Genomic DNA, 14,471 nt, shown 5'->3' with positions numbered 1-14,471 from the left:
GGTAGAAATGACCACCGGAGGAGAACAGAGCGCCGGATTGCAAAACGGACAACGGGGAAAATGCTCGGATGCATGAGACGAACATGTATGCAAAAGAAATGCACATGATGACATGATATGCGATGCATGACACACAAACAATGACAAGGCAACAACAGCGAATAACTGGACGACACCTTTCACATCGGTCTCGGGGCGTTACAACACTCCACCACTACGAGAGGATCTCGTCCCGAGATCTAGAATGGCACCGGAGGGAAAACGGAAGAGGAAGATAAGCGATAAAACTAAGTTGCTTCTTTGACAAACGAGTGGAACCAAAGAACCTTGAAAAGGTTGAACACATTGAAAGAAAGAATACAATGAAGTAGAACAAAGTTGAAAGCACTCCGGTAGGGAAGAGTTTCAAGGAACAACAAATTCAGACAGCACTCTGGTTGAAATAGAAGGCAAAAACTTGATAAAATGAAAAGAACTTGAGCAAAAGGGCACAACACTCCAGTTAAATGGATAAGCACGAAAAAAAACATGAACTTTGACAACGGGATGATGGTTGAAGAAAGCAATATCACAATGCCTCCGGAACAGAAGTGAGAATGGAATGGAATGAACGACGAGAAACAAGATCTTGAGCGAGCACACTTACAAGAAATGGTAGAACGGAGTTGTTGGAAAACCAACAACGAAAAGAATAAGCTTGATATGATCTTATGGAATACATCTCAAATTATGAGGTGACAACCTGTCACTCACGGGAAAAAGAAATGGATAGATAAGAACAAGGAGACGAGAAACTTATTTCACCGGGAGGATAAATGAAGAACTTGGATTATTTATAAGCACCATAAATAGCAAAATCCTTAGGGAAAGCTTTAGGTGAAATATAACCCAAGATAACTCCAATGACGAGATTAATGGATTTAAAATATCTCATTCTTAAAAACATGTGAATCATGAAACATGAACTCAAATTATCAAGAATGACATAATACCCATCTGCCCATAACCACGGGCACGGCTTTCAAAAGTTCAAAACCCTGTAGGGGTGTCCCAACTTAGCCCATGACAAGCTCTCACGGTCAACGAAGGAATAGACCTCCTTGCGAGACATTCTGATCAGACTCGGTATCCCGGTTCTTCAAGACATTTCCACAGGTTAAAACAAATCCAGCAACACCGCCCGAATGTGCCGACAAATCCCGATAGGAGCTGCACATATCTCTTTCTCAGGGCATACTCAGATGAGACTAGCTACGAGTAAAACCAACCCTCAAGTTTCCCCGAGGTGGCCCCGCAGGAAGCTCAGTTCGGACCAACACTCGAGGAGCACTGGCCCGGGGGTTAGAATAAAGATGACCCTTGAGTCTGCAGAACCCAAGGGAAGGTGGTAGGTTGTTAGTGCAAATGGTAAAACCAAGGTTGGGCATTGTTGGAGGAGTTTTATTCAAGACGAACTGTCAAGGGGTTCCCATTATTACCCAACCGAGTAAGGAACGCAAAATCCGGGAACATAACACCGATATCACGGAAACTAGGGCGGCAAGAGTGGAACAGAACACCAGGCATAAGGCCGAGCCTTCCACCCTTTACCAAGTATATAGATGCATTAACTAAATAAGATATATTGTGATATCCCAACAAGTAAACATGTTCCAAACAAGGAACAACATCTCCATGTTCCATAAAGGAACAAACTTCAATCTTCACCTGCAACTAACAACGCTATAAGAGGGGCTGAGCAAAGCGGTAACATAGCCATACAACGGTTTGCTAGGACAAGGTGGGTTAGGGGCTTGGTTCAACAATATAGGAGGCACGATAAGCAAGTGGTAGGTATCGCAGCATAGGCATAGCAAAAGAGCAAGCAACTAAGCAAGCAAAGATAGAAGTGATTTCAAGGGTATGATCATCTTGCCTGAAATCCCGCTAGGAAGAAGAACGAGTCTGTGAAGAAGACAAATGGATGTAGACAAACGAATCCTCACAACACGACATTATCGGAACCAACCCGAAGAAGCAACACCGGAAAAGAGCAAACAACCTAGTAAACAACCACCACATGAACATGACATGATATGCGGGATGCGGTATGCGATGCATATGCATGATTGGACAAGGAATGCATGAACCTGGCATCAACTTGGAAAACCAAGTGTGCCACTGGAAAGATGAGATGAAATCGCTTGAAAACAATATAAAGAATGCCGGAATCGGAGTTATGGTTTGGAAAAGGCAAGCAATTCAAATATGACTTCGGTCTGCGATTTACAGCAAGTAGCCATCTAAATGCAATGAGATGAACATGCTACAGCACCCAAAAATGGCAACAAAATACATGGCAGGGATGAAATCAAGATGCTTAACAAAAGTCTAGCACTGAGCTACGGCCAATTCATCCATTAAAAGGTTCAAACAAGCATGGCAAAAATGCATATGGCAAACAGATTTCAGACTTTGTGAAATTAACACTTGTCTGGAATTTCAGACCAGATAGCACTCTTCGGAGCATGAAAACTACATGCTACAGGACCTGATCATGGCAAAGTAAAGCATGGAATGGAGCTACTCAAAGAGCTTAAGAAAAGTCCCTTAGTGACCTTGAGCCAAAAGGGATCAGAAAGTACAATTGCAAGCATGTGAACATAGCAAAAACATAATCAGTTTTCAGACTTAGTGAAAACTGGCACATGCTGAAACATAACTCAAGTAGGCATGTTTACGAGCTCGATGCACTCATTATAGAGCAAGTCATGATAAGCTAAGCATACACCCATTAAGAACACACAAAAAGCAAGCTAGACATGGCAAGAACAATAGCATAGCATGAACGGATAAACCACAACATCATCGGCAAAATTGCAAACAGGTTGACAATCTGCCCAGATTCACAAAGTAGCAAAAGTAGAGCTCGATTGACTCAAGCTAGGGTGCTCCATAATTGCAAAAAAGGCATGGATGGATAGAGCACTACAAGATTAACAAAACATCCTTACTGATCATCCTCAAAATAGGCACGGATCACTAGTAAACAACATGAACATATGGCACATGGGATAAACAGCTCAAAGACTTAGTGGAATTGCTAAGTCCCTGAAATCAGAATTTCCAAGTGCACCACTTTGCAAGCTTGTGCTAGTCACCACACACATCAAACAAATACATGGGTTGCACCTCTGAATAGATGGTAAAACCCTTAACAAAACATATGTAGAGCTCATGGGCATATCATGGACACAATAATCATGGCAAAAATGACAAATATCTAAATGGAGCAGCAGATCTGACAATTATCTCAAGTAGCCTACTTCTAAAAGCATTTCGGGCATCAAGATGAACTCAAATGAAAATGATGCAATGGAATTAAATGATGTACTCTCTGAGACGAACATTTTGATATGCTATATGCATGAATCGGAGCTACGGGTGCAAAGTTATGGCATGATGAACATGGGCATATGGATCTGGGAATTTCGGGGACTTGGTGGTTTTATACCTCCGCGAAAAGTCAACACGGGATGGAGCGGTTCCGGGACGGGGTGGATCTGGGACGAGGGCACGCGTTTGGTTGGTGGACTTGGTGGATCTGATCCATCTTCTCCGGATCTAACCGGAGAGGAGCTCCGGCGAGGTTGGAACTCCGGCGAGGCCGGCGTCGAGAGCGCGGGCGGCAGCTCTGGCGAAGGGAAAAGGCGGGGCCGAGCGGCTCGGCCGGGTAGAGGCGAGGCGACGGCCGGCCTGCGGAGGAGGGGGCGGGGCCGAGCAAGTGCGGCGGCGCGGGGAGGCGCGGCGGCGGCGGCGAAGCCGCGCGGTGGAGGCGGCGGCCGGCGGCGAGAGCAGCGGCGCTCGGGCGGCGGAGGTTGCGAACGGGCGCGCGGGGCGCGTGAGTGCGGCGGCGGCGGATCCGGGCCCGGGCGGGCCTGCTTCGGGCCCCGCGGGCCGGCGGGTGGTACGGCGAAGTGGGGCGCGGTCGCGGCTGAGGTGTAGAAGCCTGAGTGGCTAAGGCGGCGGGGATGCTGAGGTGGCGCGCTCCCATTGGCCGGGCGACGTGGCGGCGGGCGATGGACACGTCCGGCGCGGCGTGGACGCGTTCGGCGGCGCGAGAGGAGGAGTTTTTGGGTTTGGACTGCGGGATTTCGGAGGGGATCACATATTTATAGGTAGAGGGAGCTAGGAGAGTCCAAATGAGGTGCGGTTTTCGGCCACGCGATCGTGATCGAATGACCGAGAGGATGGAGAGGGTTTAGGTGGGTTTTGGGCCACATTGAAAGGGTGTTGGGCTGCAACACACACGAGGTCTTTTCGGTCCCTCGGTTAACCGTTGGAGTATCAAACGAAGTCCAAATGGTACGAAACTTGACAGACGGTCTACCGGTAGTAAACCAAGGCTGCTTGGCAGGTCTCGGTGCAATCCGGAAATGTTTAATCCCCACACATGAAAGAAAGGTAGAAATGACCACCGGAGGAGAACAGAGCGTCGGATTGCACAACGGACAACGGGGAAAATGCTCGGATGCATGAGACGAACATGTATGCAAAAGAAATGCACATGATGACACGATATGCAATGCATGACACGCAAACAATGACAAGGCAACAACAGCGAATAACTGGACGACACCTGGCACATCGGTCTCGGGGCGTTACAACACTCCACCACTACGAGAGGATCTCGTCCCGAGATCTAGAATGGCACCGGAGGGAAAACGGAAGAGGAAGATAAGCGATAAAACTAAGTTGCTTGTTTGACAAACGAGTGGAACCAAAGAACCTTGAAAAGGTTGAACAAATTGAAAGAAAGAATGCAATGAAGTAGAACAAAGTTGAAAGCACTCCGGTAGGGAAGAGTTTCAAGGAAGAACAAATTCAGACAGCACTCCGGTTGAAACAGAAGGCAAAAACTTGATAAAATGAAAAGAACTTGAGCAAAAGGGCACAACACTCCAGTTAAATGGATAAGCACGACAAAACATGAACTTTGACAATGGGATGATGGTTGAAGAAAGCAATATCACAATACCTCCGGAACAGAAGTGAGAATGGAATGGAATGAACGACGAGAAACAAGATCTTGAGGGAGCACACTTACAAGAAATGGTAGAACGGAGTTGTTGGAAAACCAACAACGAAAAGAATAAGCTTGATACGATCTTATGGAATACATCTCAAATTATGAGGTGACAACCTGTCACTCACGGGAAAAAGAATTGGATAGATAAGAACAAGGAGACGAGAAACTTATTTCACTGGGAGGATAAATGAAGAACTTGGATTATTTATAAGCACCATAAATAGCAAAATCCTTAGGGAAATCTTTAGGTGAAATATAACCCAAGATAACTCCAATGAAGAGATTAATGGATTTAAAATATCTCATTCTTAAAAACATGTGAATCATGAAACATGAAGTCAAATTATCAAGAATGAGATAATACCCATCTGCCCATAACCGCGGGCACGGCTTTCGAAAGTTCAAAACCCTGCAGGGGTGTCCCAACTTAGCCCATGACAAGCTCTCACAGTCAACGAAGGAATAGACCTCCTTCCGAGACATTCTGATTAGACTCGGTATCCCGGTTCTTCAAGACATTTCCACAGGTTAAAACAAATCCAGCAACACCGCCCGAATGTCCCGACAAATCCCGATTGGAGCTGCACATATCTCTTTCTCAGGGCACACTCAGATGAGACTAGCTACGAGTAAAACCAACCCTCATGTTTCCCCGAGGTGGCCCCGCAGGCAGCTCAGTTCAGACCAACACTCAGAGGAGCACTGGCCCGGGGGGGTTAGAATAAAGATGACCCTTGAGTCTGCAGAACCCAAGGGAAGGTGGTAGGTTGTTAGTGCAAATGGTAAAAACAAGGTTGGGCATTGTTGGAGGAGTTTTATTCAAGACGAACTGTCAAGGGGTTCCCATTATTACCCAACCACGTAAGGAACGCAAAATCCGGGAACATAACACCGATATGACGGAAACTAGGGCGGCAAGAGTGGAACAAAACACCAGGCATAAGGCCGAGCCTTCCACCCTTTACCATGTATATAGATGCATTAATTAAATAAGATATATTGTGATATCCCAACAAGTAAACATGTTCCAAACAAGGAACAATATCTCCATGTTCCAACAAGGAACAAACTTCAATCTTCACCTGCAACTAACAACGCTATAAGAGGGGCTGAGCAAAGCGGTAACATAGCCATACAACGGTTTGCTAGGACAAGGTGGGTTTGGGGCTTGGTTCAACAATATAGGAGGCACGATAAGCAAGTGGTAGGTATCGCAGCATAGGCATAGCAAAAGAGCGAGCAACTAAGGAAGCAAAGATAGAAGTGATTTCGAGGGTATGATCATCTTGCCTGAAATCCCGCAAGGAAGAAGAACGAGTCCATGACGAAGACAAACGGATGTAGACGAACGAATCCTCACAACACGACATTATCGGAACCAACCCGAAGAAGCAACACTGGAAAAGAGCAAACAACCTAGTAAACAACCACCACATGAACATGACATGATATGCGGGATGCGGTATGCGATGCATATGCATGATTGGACAAGGAATGCATGAACCTGGCCTCAACTTGGAAAACCAAGTGTTCCACTAGAAAGATGAGATCAAATCGCTTGAAAACGATATAAAGAACGCCGGAATCGGAGTTACGGTTTGGAAAAGGCAAGCAATTCGAACATGACTCCAGTCTGCGATTTACAGCAAGTAGCCATCTAAATGCAATGAGATGAACATCCTACAGCACCCAAACATGGCAAGAAAATACATGGCAGGGATGCATTAAAGATGCTTAACAAAAGTCTAGCACTGAGCTACGGCCAATTCATCCATTAACAGGTTCAAACAAGCATGGAAAAAATGCATATGGCAAACAGATTTCAGACTTAGTGAAATTAACACTTGTCTGGAATTTCAGACCAGATAGCACTCTTCGGAGCATGAAAACTACATGCTACAGGACCTGATCTTTGCAAAGTAAAGCATGGAATGGAGCTACTCAAAGATCTTAAGAAAATTCCCTTAATGACCTTGAGCCGAAAGGGATCAGAAAGTACAATTGCAAGCATGTGAACATAGCAAAAACATAATCAGTTTTCAGACTTAGTGAGAACTGGCACATGCTGAAACATAACTCAAGTAGGCATGTTTACGAGCTCGATGCACTCATTACAGAGCAAGTCATGATAAGCTAAGCATACACCCATTAAGAACACACAAAAAGCAAGCTAGATATGGCAAGAACAATAGCATAGCATGCACGGATCAACCACAACATCATCGGCAAAATTGCAAACAAGTTGACAATCTGCCCAGATTCACAAAGTAGCAAAAGTAGAGCTCGATTGACTCAAGCTAGGGTGCTCCATAATTGCAAACAAAGAAATGGATGGATAGAGAACTACAAGATTAACAAAACATCCTTACTAATCATCCTCAAAATAGGCACGGATCACTAGGAAACAACATAAACATATGGCAACGTGGGATAAACAGCTCAAGGACTTGGTGGAATTGCTAAGTCCCTGAAATCAGAATTTCCAAGTGCACCACTTTGCAAGCTTGTGCTAGTCACCACACACATCAAAAAAATACAAGGGTTGCACCTCTGGAAAGATGGCAAAACCCTTAACAAAACATATGTAGAGCTCATGGGCATATCATGCACACAATAATCATGGCAAAAATGACAAATATCTAAATGGACCAGCAGATCTGACAATTATCTCAAGTAGCCTACTTCTAACAGCATTTCAGGCATCAAGATGAACTCAAATGAAAATGATGCAATGGAACGAAATGATGTACTCTCTGAGACGAACATTTTGATAGGCCATATGCATGAATCGGAGCTACGGGTGCAAAGTTACGGCATGATGAACATGAGCATATGGATCTGGGAATTTCGGGGACTTGGTGGTTTTATACCTACGCGAAAAGTCAACGCGGGACGGAGCGGTTCTGGGACGGGGTGGATCTGGGACGAGGGCACGCGTTTGGTTGGTGGACTTGGTGGATCTGATCCATCTTCTCCGGATCTAACCGGAGAGGAGCTCTGGCGAGGTTGGAACTCCGGCGAGGCCGGGGTTGAGAGCGCGGGCGGCAGCTCCGGCGAAGGGAAAAGGTGGGGCCGAGCGGCTCGGTCGGGTATAGGCGAGGCGACGACCGGCCTGCGGAGGAGGGGGCGGGGCCGAGCAAGTGCGGCAGCGCGGGAAGGCGCGGCGGCGGCGAAGCTGCGCGGTGGAGGCGGCGGCCGGCGGCGAGAGCAGCGGCGCTCGGGCGGCGGCGGTTCCGAACGGGCGCGCGGGGCGCGCGAGGGCGGCGGCGGCGGATCCATGCCCGGGCGGGCCTGCCTCGGTCCCCGCGGGCCGGCGGGTGGTATGGCGAAGTGGGGCGCGGTCGCGGCTGAGGTGGCGAAGCCTGAGTAGCTGAGGCGGCGGGGATGCTGAGGTGGCGCGCTCCCATTGGCCGGGCGACGTGGCGGCGGGCGATGGACACGTCCAGCGCGGCGTGGACGCGTCCGGCGGCGCGAGAGGAGGAGTTTTTGGGTTTGGACTGCGGGATTTCGGTGGGGATCACATATTTATAGGTAGAGGGAGCTAGGAGAGTCCAAATGAGGTTTGGTTTTCGGCCACGCGATCGTGATCGAACGACCGAGAGGATGGAGAGGGTTTACGTGGGTTTTGGGCCACATTGAAAGGGTGTTGGGCTGCAACACACACGAGGTCTTTTCGGTCCCTCGGTTAACCGTTGGAGTATCAAACGAAGTTCAAATGGTACGAAACTTGACAGGCGGTCTACCGGTAGTAAACCAAGGCCGCTTGGCAGGTCTCGGTCCAATCCGGAAATGTTTAATCCCCACACATGAAAAAAGGTAGAAATGACCACCGGAGGAGAACAGAGCGCCGGATTGCAAAACGGACAATGGGGAAAATGCTCGGATGCATGAGACGAACATGTATGCAAAAGAAATGCACATGATGACATGATATGCGATGCATGACATGCAAACAATGACAAGGCAACAACAGTGAATAACTGGACGACACCTGGCACATCGGTCTCGGGGCGTTACACCTTAGGTGTGGCAACCTTTGGCAAAGTTAGTCACAAACCAAACAGCCCCTACTTGTTTGAACCAAGTACAAGATTCGACTCCATGAAGTAGCTTTACCTCTAACAATAGAAGAAAAAAATAGGTGACGTTGGACCATCCGATTGAGAGGGGCTGGGAGGTAGAAAATGATGCACATGAAGTGACATAGCAAGCTGGGGAAGTAGAGCTAAGGCGGTTTCGAAGGAAGATATACCTGAAGGTCGTTGGGATGTAGATAGGTCGGCAGCGGGAGGCCGGATCCGCCCACACTAGGGAAATGACGAAGGGATCGGAGGACCTCCCGCGCCAGCGTTCGTCCAGAGATAACGGTGCGGCCGGCAGTGGGTCTCCTCCGTCGCTGTCGATGACGGCCTAAATGCTGCCCCTCCTCCCCTTCACCGGCGGAGGGGGATACGTCCGGATCTGTAACCCACGGTGAGGATAGAAAGACGGTGTTTTTTGAAGGGAGAAAGACAGTGTTACCACCCCTATCTTGTTTAGATCTGGACAGGATGAGAGTGTGTGAATAGAGCAACCCTAGCAAGCAAGCGCGGAGGCTCCGGCCTATATATACGTAGTGGGGTAGTTTTCCTTTTTCACCCCATCAAAACAATCGTTTAAAATTTTGTACTACGTGCCAGGTCACCGTTTATTTTAGTTGTTGATTGTTTTTTGAGATAGCTACCCGCTTGTTCCAAGTGGTGTTACGGTGTGCCAGGTTGCACTTTGTATCGTTCAAGTCTGGTACAAGTCCCTCCATTAAATGAACAACCACCTCCTCATAAAAATTGTGAACAAGCCCACGGCTAAAATAATCGGAAACGTGGGTTGCCCCAACATGCATTATTATTTATATTTTCTACTCCCTATGTTCCTAAATATAAGTCTTTTTTATTAGCCACACCTAAGACAAGATTTTTTTATTAGCAGTGAACCCCACATGTCATAGACACAAAAAGTGTGGCAAGATTCCCTTAGGCAAGCCAAAGTGTGTCTAACAATTTGAGCAACTCAAGTTAGGAAAGTGTGGCAAGTGTGGGAAAAATAATATGGCAACATAAGACAAACATAGTCAAAATCCAAACAACCCCGTAATTTTTTGTGACATGCATGAAAATTTGGTTAGTTAAATTTATAGTCAAAATTTGGCAAGGTGCATCAAATCAACACATGCAAGTATCAAAAGGGAAGTCACGGCATGCATGCATGCATGCGTTGTACTCCCTCCATTTCCAAATATAAGTATTTTTAGAGATTGCAACAAGTGACTACATACGAAGCAAAATATGTCTACACACATCTGTATGTAGTAGTCCATTTGAAATGTGTAAAAAGACTTATATCGAGTGCAATGCTTTGATGTGTCGCGTCAACTCGTACAAGACCGAGAAGTTTGATTACTACAACGCCCTCTCCCTCGCGGACTGAGCTCCGGTGCCTTAACTGTACCTGACTTTGGCTGCATGACAGGTGGGCCAACCACCTGTCATAGACGCAAAGGCAGGAGAAGTAAGTCAATGAAGCTGCGTCCCTCCCTCACGCATGAGCGTGGTGGCTGGTAGGACTAGTAGGATCTTTCGCTACATGCTTCTTGACGGCGGCGAACTTGCGGATGGAGTTGACCATCATGTCGTCCATGCGAGAGGCGAAGCCGGCGTTAGCAAGGGCTACGATGCCGGCGGTAGCCAGCACTGTCTGGAAACGCTGCGCAGTGCGCGCAGGCTGGTGCCTTGGATGATTTGGCACAGCCGACCGCCGCTCACGACCATCGCCTCCATAGGTGCTTCTGGCTTTTGGTCACTTGGTCTTGGATTGGAGTGAGCAGTGTTGCGTAGAGACTAAGGAGTAGATGGATTGGAGTGGTGGGGCGCCTTTATATCAGAATCCAAACTCTGTTGCATTCACATCGTGCTGGCTCTATTCTTCTTCTCCAATTAATTCCCTCTGCATGTAGAGTAATTTGAGGATGCATCATTGACTGTTCAATGTCTCGGGAACCGCTACCCTCTCCCTCCTTGGCATTGAAGCACCTATGTAGGCGACTACCGCTCGTGTCTATCGCGTGTCAGGAGACGTTCCCGTCGATGACGAGGTGCCTATGGTGACTTCATAAATTTCAAGATGATAGTACTAGTATACTCAATATTGTGCACCGCGACCAAGGCCGACAGGAAAACGAGAGAACTACGTATTTATTTACGGTGTAGATTCACTCATTTTGCTCCATATGTACTCCGTCTCGGTGTAGTCTAGTCACTTGTTGAAATCTCTAGAAAGGAAAATTCTCCTTTCTGGTTTACAGGGCTATACTAGCAAGTACTCCCTCCGTCCGAAAATACTTGTCATCAAAATGGATTAAAAAAATGTATCTAGAACTAATATACATTTAGATACATCCCCTTTTATTCATTTTGATGACAAGTATTTTCGGACGCAGGGAGTACTACAATAGTGAGCCTAGCTATATGCGTGCTCCAAGGTTCGCAACTGCCACGTTCGGGTTGCACTTCGCTCTTCGCCTCTTCGAGAAGACGAACAATGATGTTACTACTACTGCTTCTACAGTATCGAATCCACTGCTGCATGTCCGTCCACCGCGAGCGGGAGGGATAGCTTGTTGTAGTACTATAAGCAAAAGCATGTCCTCGTCTGCGAGCCACCGCGCGCATGGGCGAGGGAGAAGGCGTGTAGTAGTAAAATCAAGCTTCTCCTCGTTGTACGAGTTGACGCTGAAAGACCCGCAGTGTACAATACTCCATTTGCTGCAGCCTCTAACATTTACCCCACCACAAATTAAAATATATATTCCTGTCTTGACCAGATGAGCGTGCAAACTAGAATCACCAGGATGACAGGTAGGACCAGAAGATTATTTTAATCAAGAAAATATAGCATGGAGCCGACACCAAAGATTTTAAGCTTACAGGCACGGTATGCGCTATCCTAGACTACTCTACACATGAAACTTCCACACGAGCGTCCGGGCTGCGCTTGGCTCTTCGCCTCTTCAGGAGTACTATTGCAGTGGAGGAGTACTGCAGTATGCTTCTGGCCATCTGACACCGATTAAACTGCTGCATGTCCAACGCGTACGGGAGGAAGAGCGTGTAGCGAATGAAAAAGCTTCTCCTAGTCCTGCCAGCCACCACGCTCATGGGCGAGGGAGGGACGCAGCTTCATTGACTTACTGCTCCTGCCTTTGCATCCATGATAGGTGGGCCCAACATGTCGGTGGCCAACCTGTCATGCAGCCAAAGGCAGGTGCGGTTAAGGCGAGAGGGCGTTGTAGTAATCAAACTTCTCGGTCTTGTATGAGTTGATGCGACACATCAAAGCACTACACTCGATATATTTCAATAATTTGCATTTACCGATGCATTAATTATGACGCATGCATGCATGCCATGACTCTCCTGTTGATACTTGCATGTGTTGATTTAATGCACCTTGAAGTAGTATGAATATGTGACGGTAAAGCTTTGTAATGCCCCGACCCTAATAAAGGGAGAGATGGTTGTGCACGAGGAGGGCGAGATCATGCAGACGGAACAGGACCCGACGATGGAGCTCTCTATGGTCTCGATGGACCTCACCTTGCTCCACTACCCCTTGTGCCTCCGCCCCTTGAAGCCTCTAGTGTATGAGGTTCGAATACACCTCGTACGTTCGGCTGATCGAGCAAGGTACATGTTTCTTCATTGATGTGTTGTTTGATTGATTTGTGCAATTCAAGGGAGGGCACCTGTCTTGCACGGACTGCCTCGTCGAGCGCCCCGGGAACCAACGGCAGTGCCAAAAGTGCGAGCGCGGCGGTGGCTTCGACGTGTGGAACACGGCGGTGGACGCCGTCCTCTCCTCGGTGAGGGTGGAGTGCCCACACGAAGGATGTGGGCTCTATGTCACTTACCACAAGCTCGTTGATCACCAGAGCATGTGTCCGCTCGTGCCCTGCAAATGCCCCGTGCCCGTCTGCAGCTACGAAGGCCCGTCGCCGGTGCTCTCCCACCACATCAGCACCGTGCATCCCATGCCCATGCACAGGATCCAGTACGGCAAGGCGCTCCAGCTGCAAGTGCCACTGTCGGAGCCACGGATCTTGCTGTTCGCGGAGGAGGACGGCCGTGCGTTTTTCTTGGTCGGCGGCGTGCTCGACATCGGTGCGGCTATCGCCGTGTCGGTCGTGTGCATCAGAGCGGGGGCGTCCCCATTGCCGCACTACGTGGCCAAGCTATGGGCGAACGGCCCGCCGTGGGAGCCCAAAGGCAGGACCAACACTGTCACGGTGGAAATGGAGGTGACAAGCAGCAGGGATCCCGGCGACGTCGCCGTGGAGGAGCTGACCTACTTCACGGTTCTGCCCAAGCTGCTGGCTGGGGCTAAGCTGGTGTCCCTCCACATTCAGATTGACAAGCTCACGTCCTAAATGATTCTACAGTGCCTTCTGTTTATCTTAGTAATATGCTAATATAGGGGTTAGCTTGGTCTACTTTAGCTTAAGAGATGGTGGGTTTTGGTGGCGATGCAGCAATTACCTCGACGTCAGATCAGCAGTGAAAGTAATTTCGAACAGTCAAATGGATATTTTGTGTCTGTTGGGTATAAAGATCCTTTGGGTAAGAAGTAACAGGTTATATGCTTTTTTTTGAAACGGAACAACGATACTAGTATAATTTTTGTTGACATGCACTAATATTTTCAAAATGCACGTCGGGTTGTAGCTAGAAGGGCGGTTGGGACGCGGCATCGACCCATACCACGGTGACCCCCGATTGGGACGCACCGACTGTGGATTTTCTCCCTCGCCGATGTCGACCGCGTCTACGCAGAACATTGTTCCCTTCCCCCGGTTGCGGGATCAAGCCGGATATGTGACCAGCGGTGTGGCCACCGTCGTTCTATGCTTGTGAAGAGAGCAACCCAAGCAAGCAGGCTTGTAGCTTAGGCTCCTGCTAGTGTATATATAGTGGTTTTCTTTTTCTCTCCATATCAACCATTTTATATTGCGTACGTGTCATTGAAGAGTGAAATGATGGTTGCTTCTTCTGACTAACTTACTATGTGATTTGACTGCTCCTTTAGTAGCCCCTACACGTACTCCCCCTACATGTATGCAACAGTCACACGTACACATGGACGCAAAAACGCGCGTGACGCCCTAATGCATGCATATCCGAGCACACGACGGAACACACACGGTCACGCTCAGGTGCTCAACCTACACGTGCATGCACACACATGCTCAGCCAAGGTGAGCTAGTGACCGTATAAACACCGGAAAATGTATATATTGAGCGCAATGAGCGTATTATGAAGTCCACTGACAGACTTTTTACAAATATACAGTGACAGACAATGTATTTATCTC

At 48.0% G+C, this 14,471-nt stretch overlaps 1 protein-coding gene across 1 annotated transcript; it reads left to right on the top strand.

Moving 5' to 3' along the window:
* Positions 1-12,616: 12,616 nt before the first annotated feature.
* LOC125523145 (E3 ubiquitin-protein ligase SINA-like 10) lies at positions 12,617-13,529 on the top strand. The gene is made up of 2 exons (XM_048688201.1): positions 12,617-12,682; positions 12,840-13,529. The coding sequence occupies exons 1-2, from the start codon at positions 12,617-12,619 to the stop codon at positions 13,527-13,529; spliced, it is 756 nt and encodes a 251-aa protein (XP_048544158.1).
* Positions 13,530-14,471: the final 942 nt, after the last annotated feature.

This window comes from Triticum urartu, chromosome 7A (assembly GCF_056163025.1).
Source record: "Triticum urartu cultivar PI428250 chromosome 7A, HENAU_Tu73, whole genome shotgun sequence".
NCBI lineage: Eukaryota > Viridiplantae > Streptophyta > Magnoliopsida > Poales > Poaceae > Triticum > Triticum urartu.
This window is presented reverse-complemented; position numbering and strand designations above follow the sequence as displayed.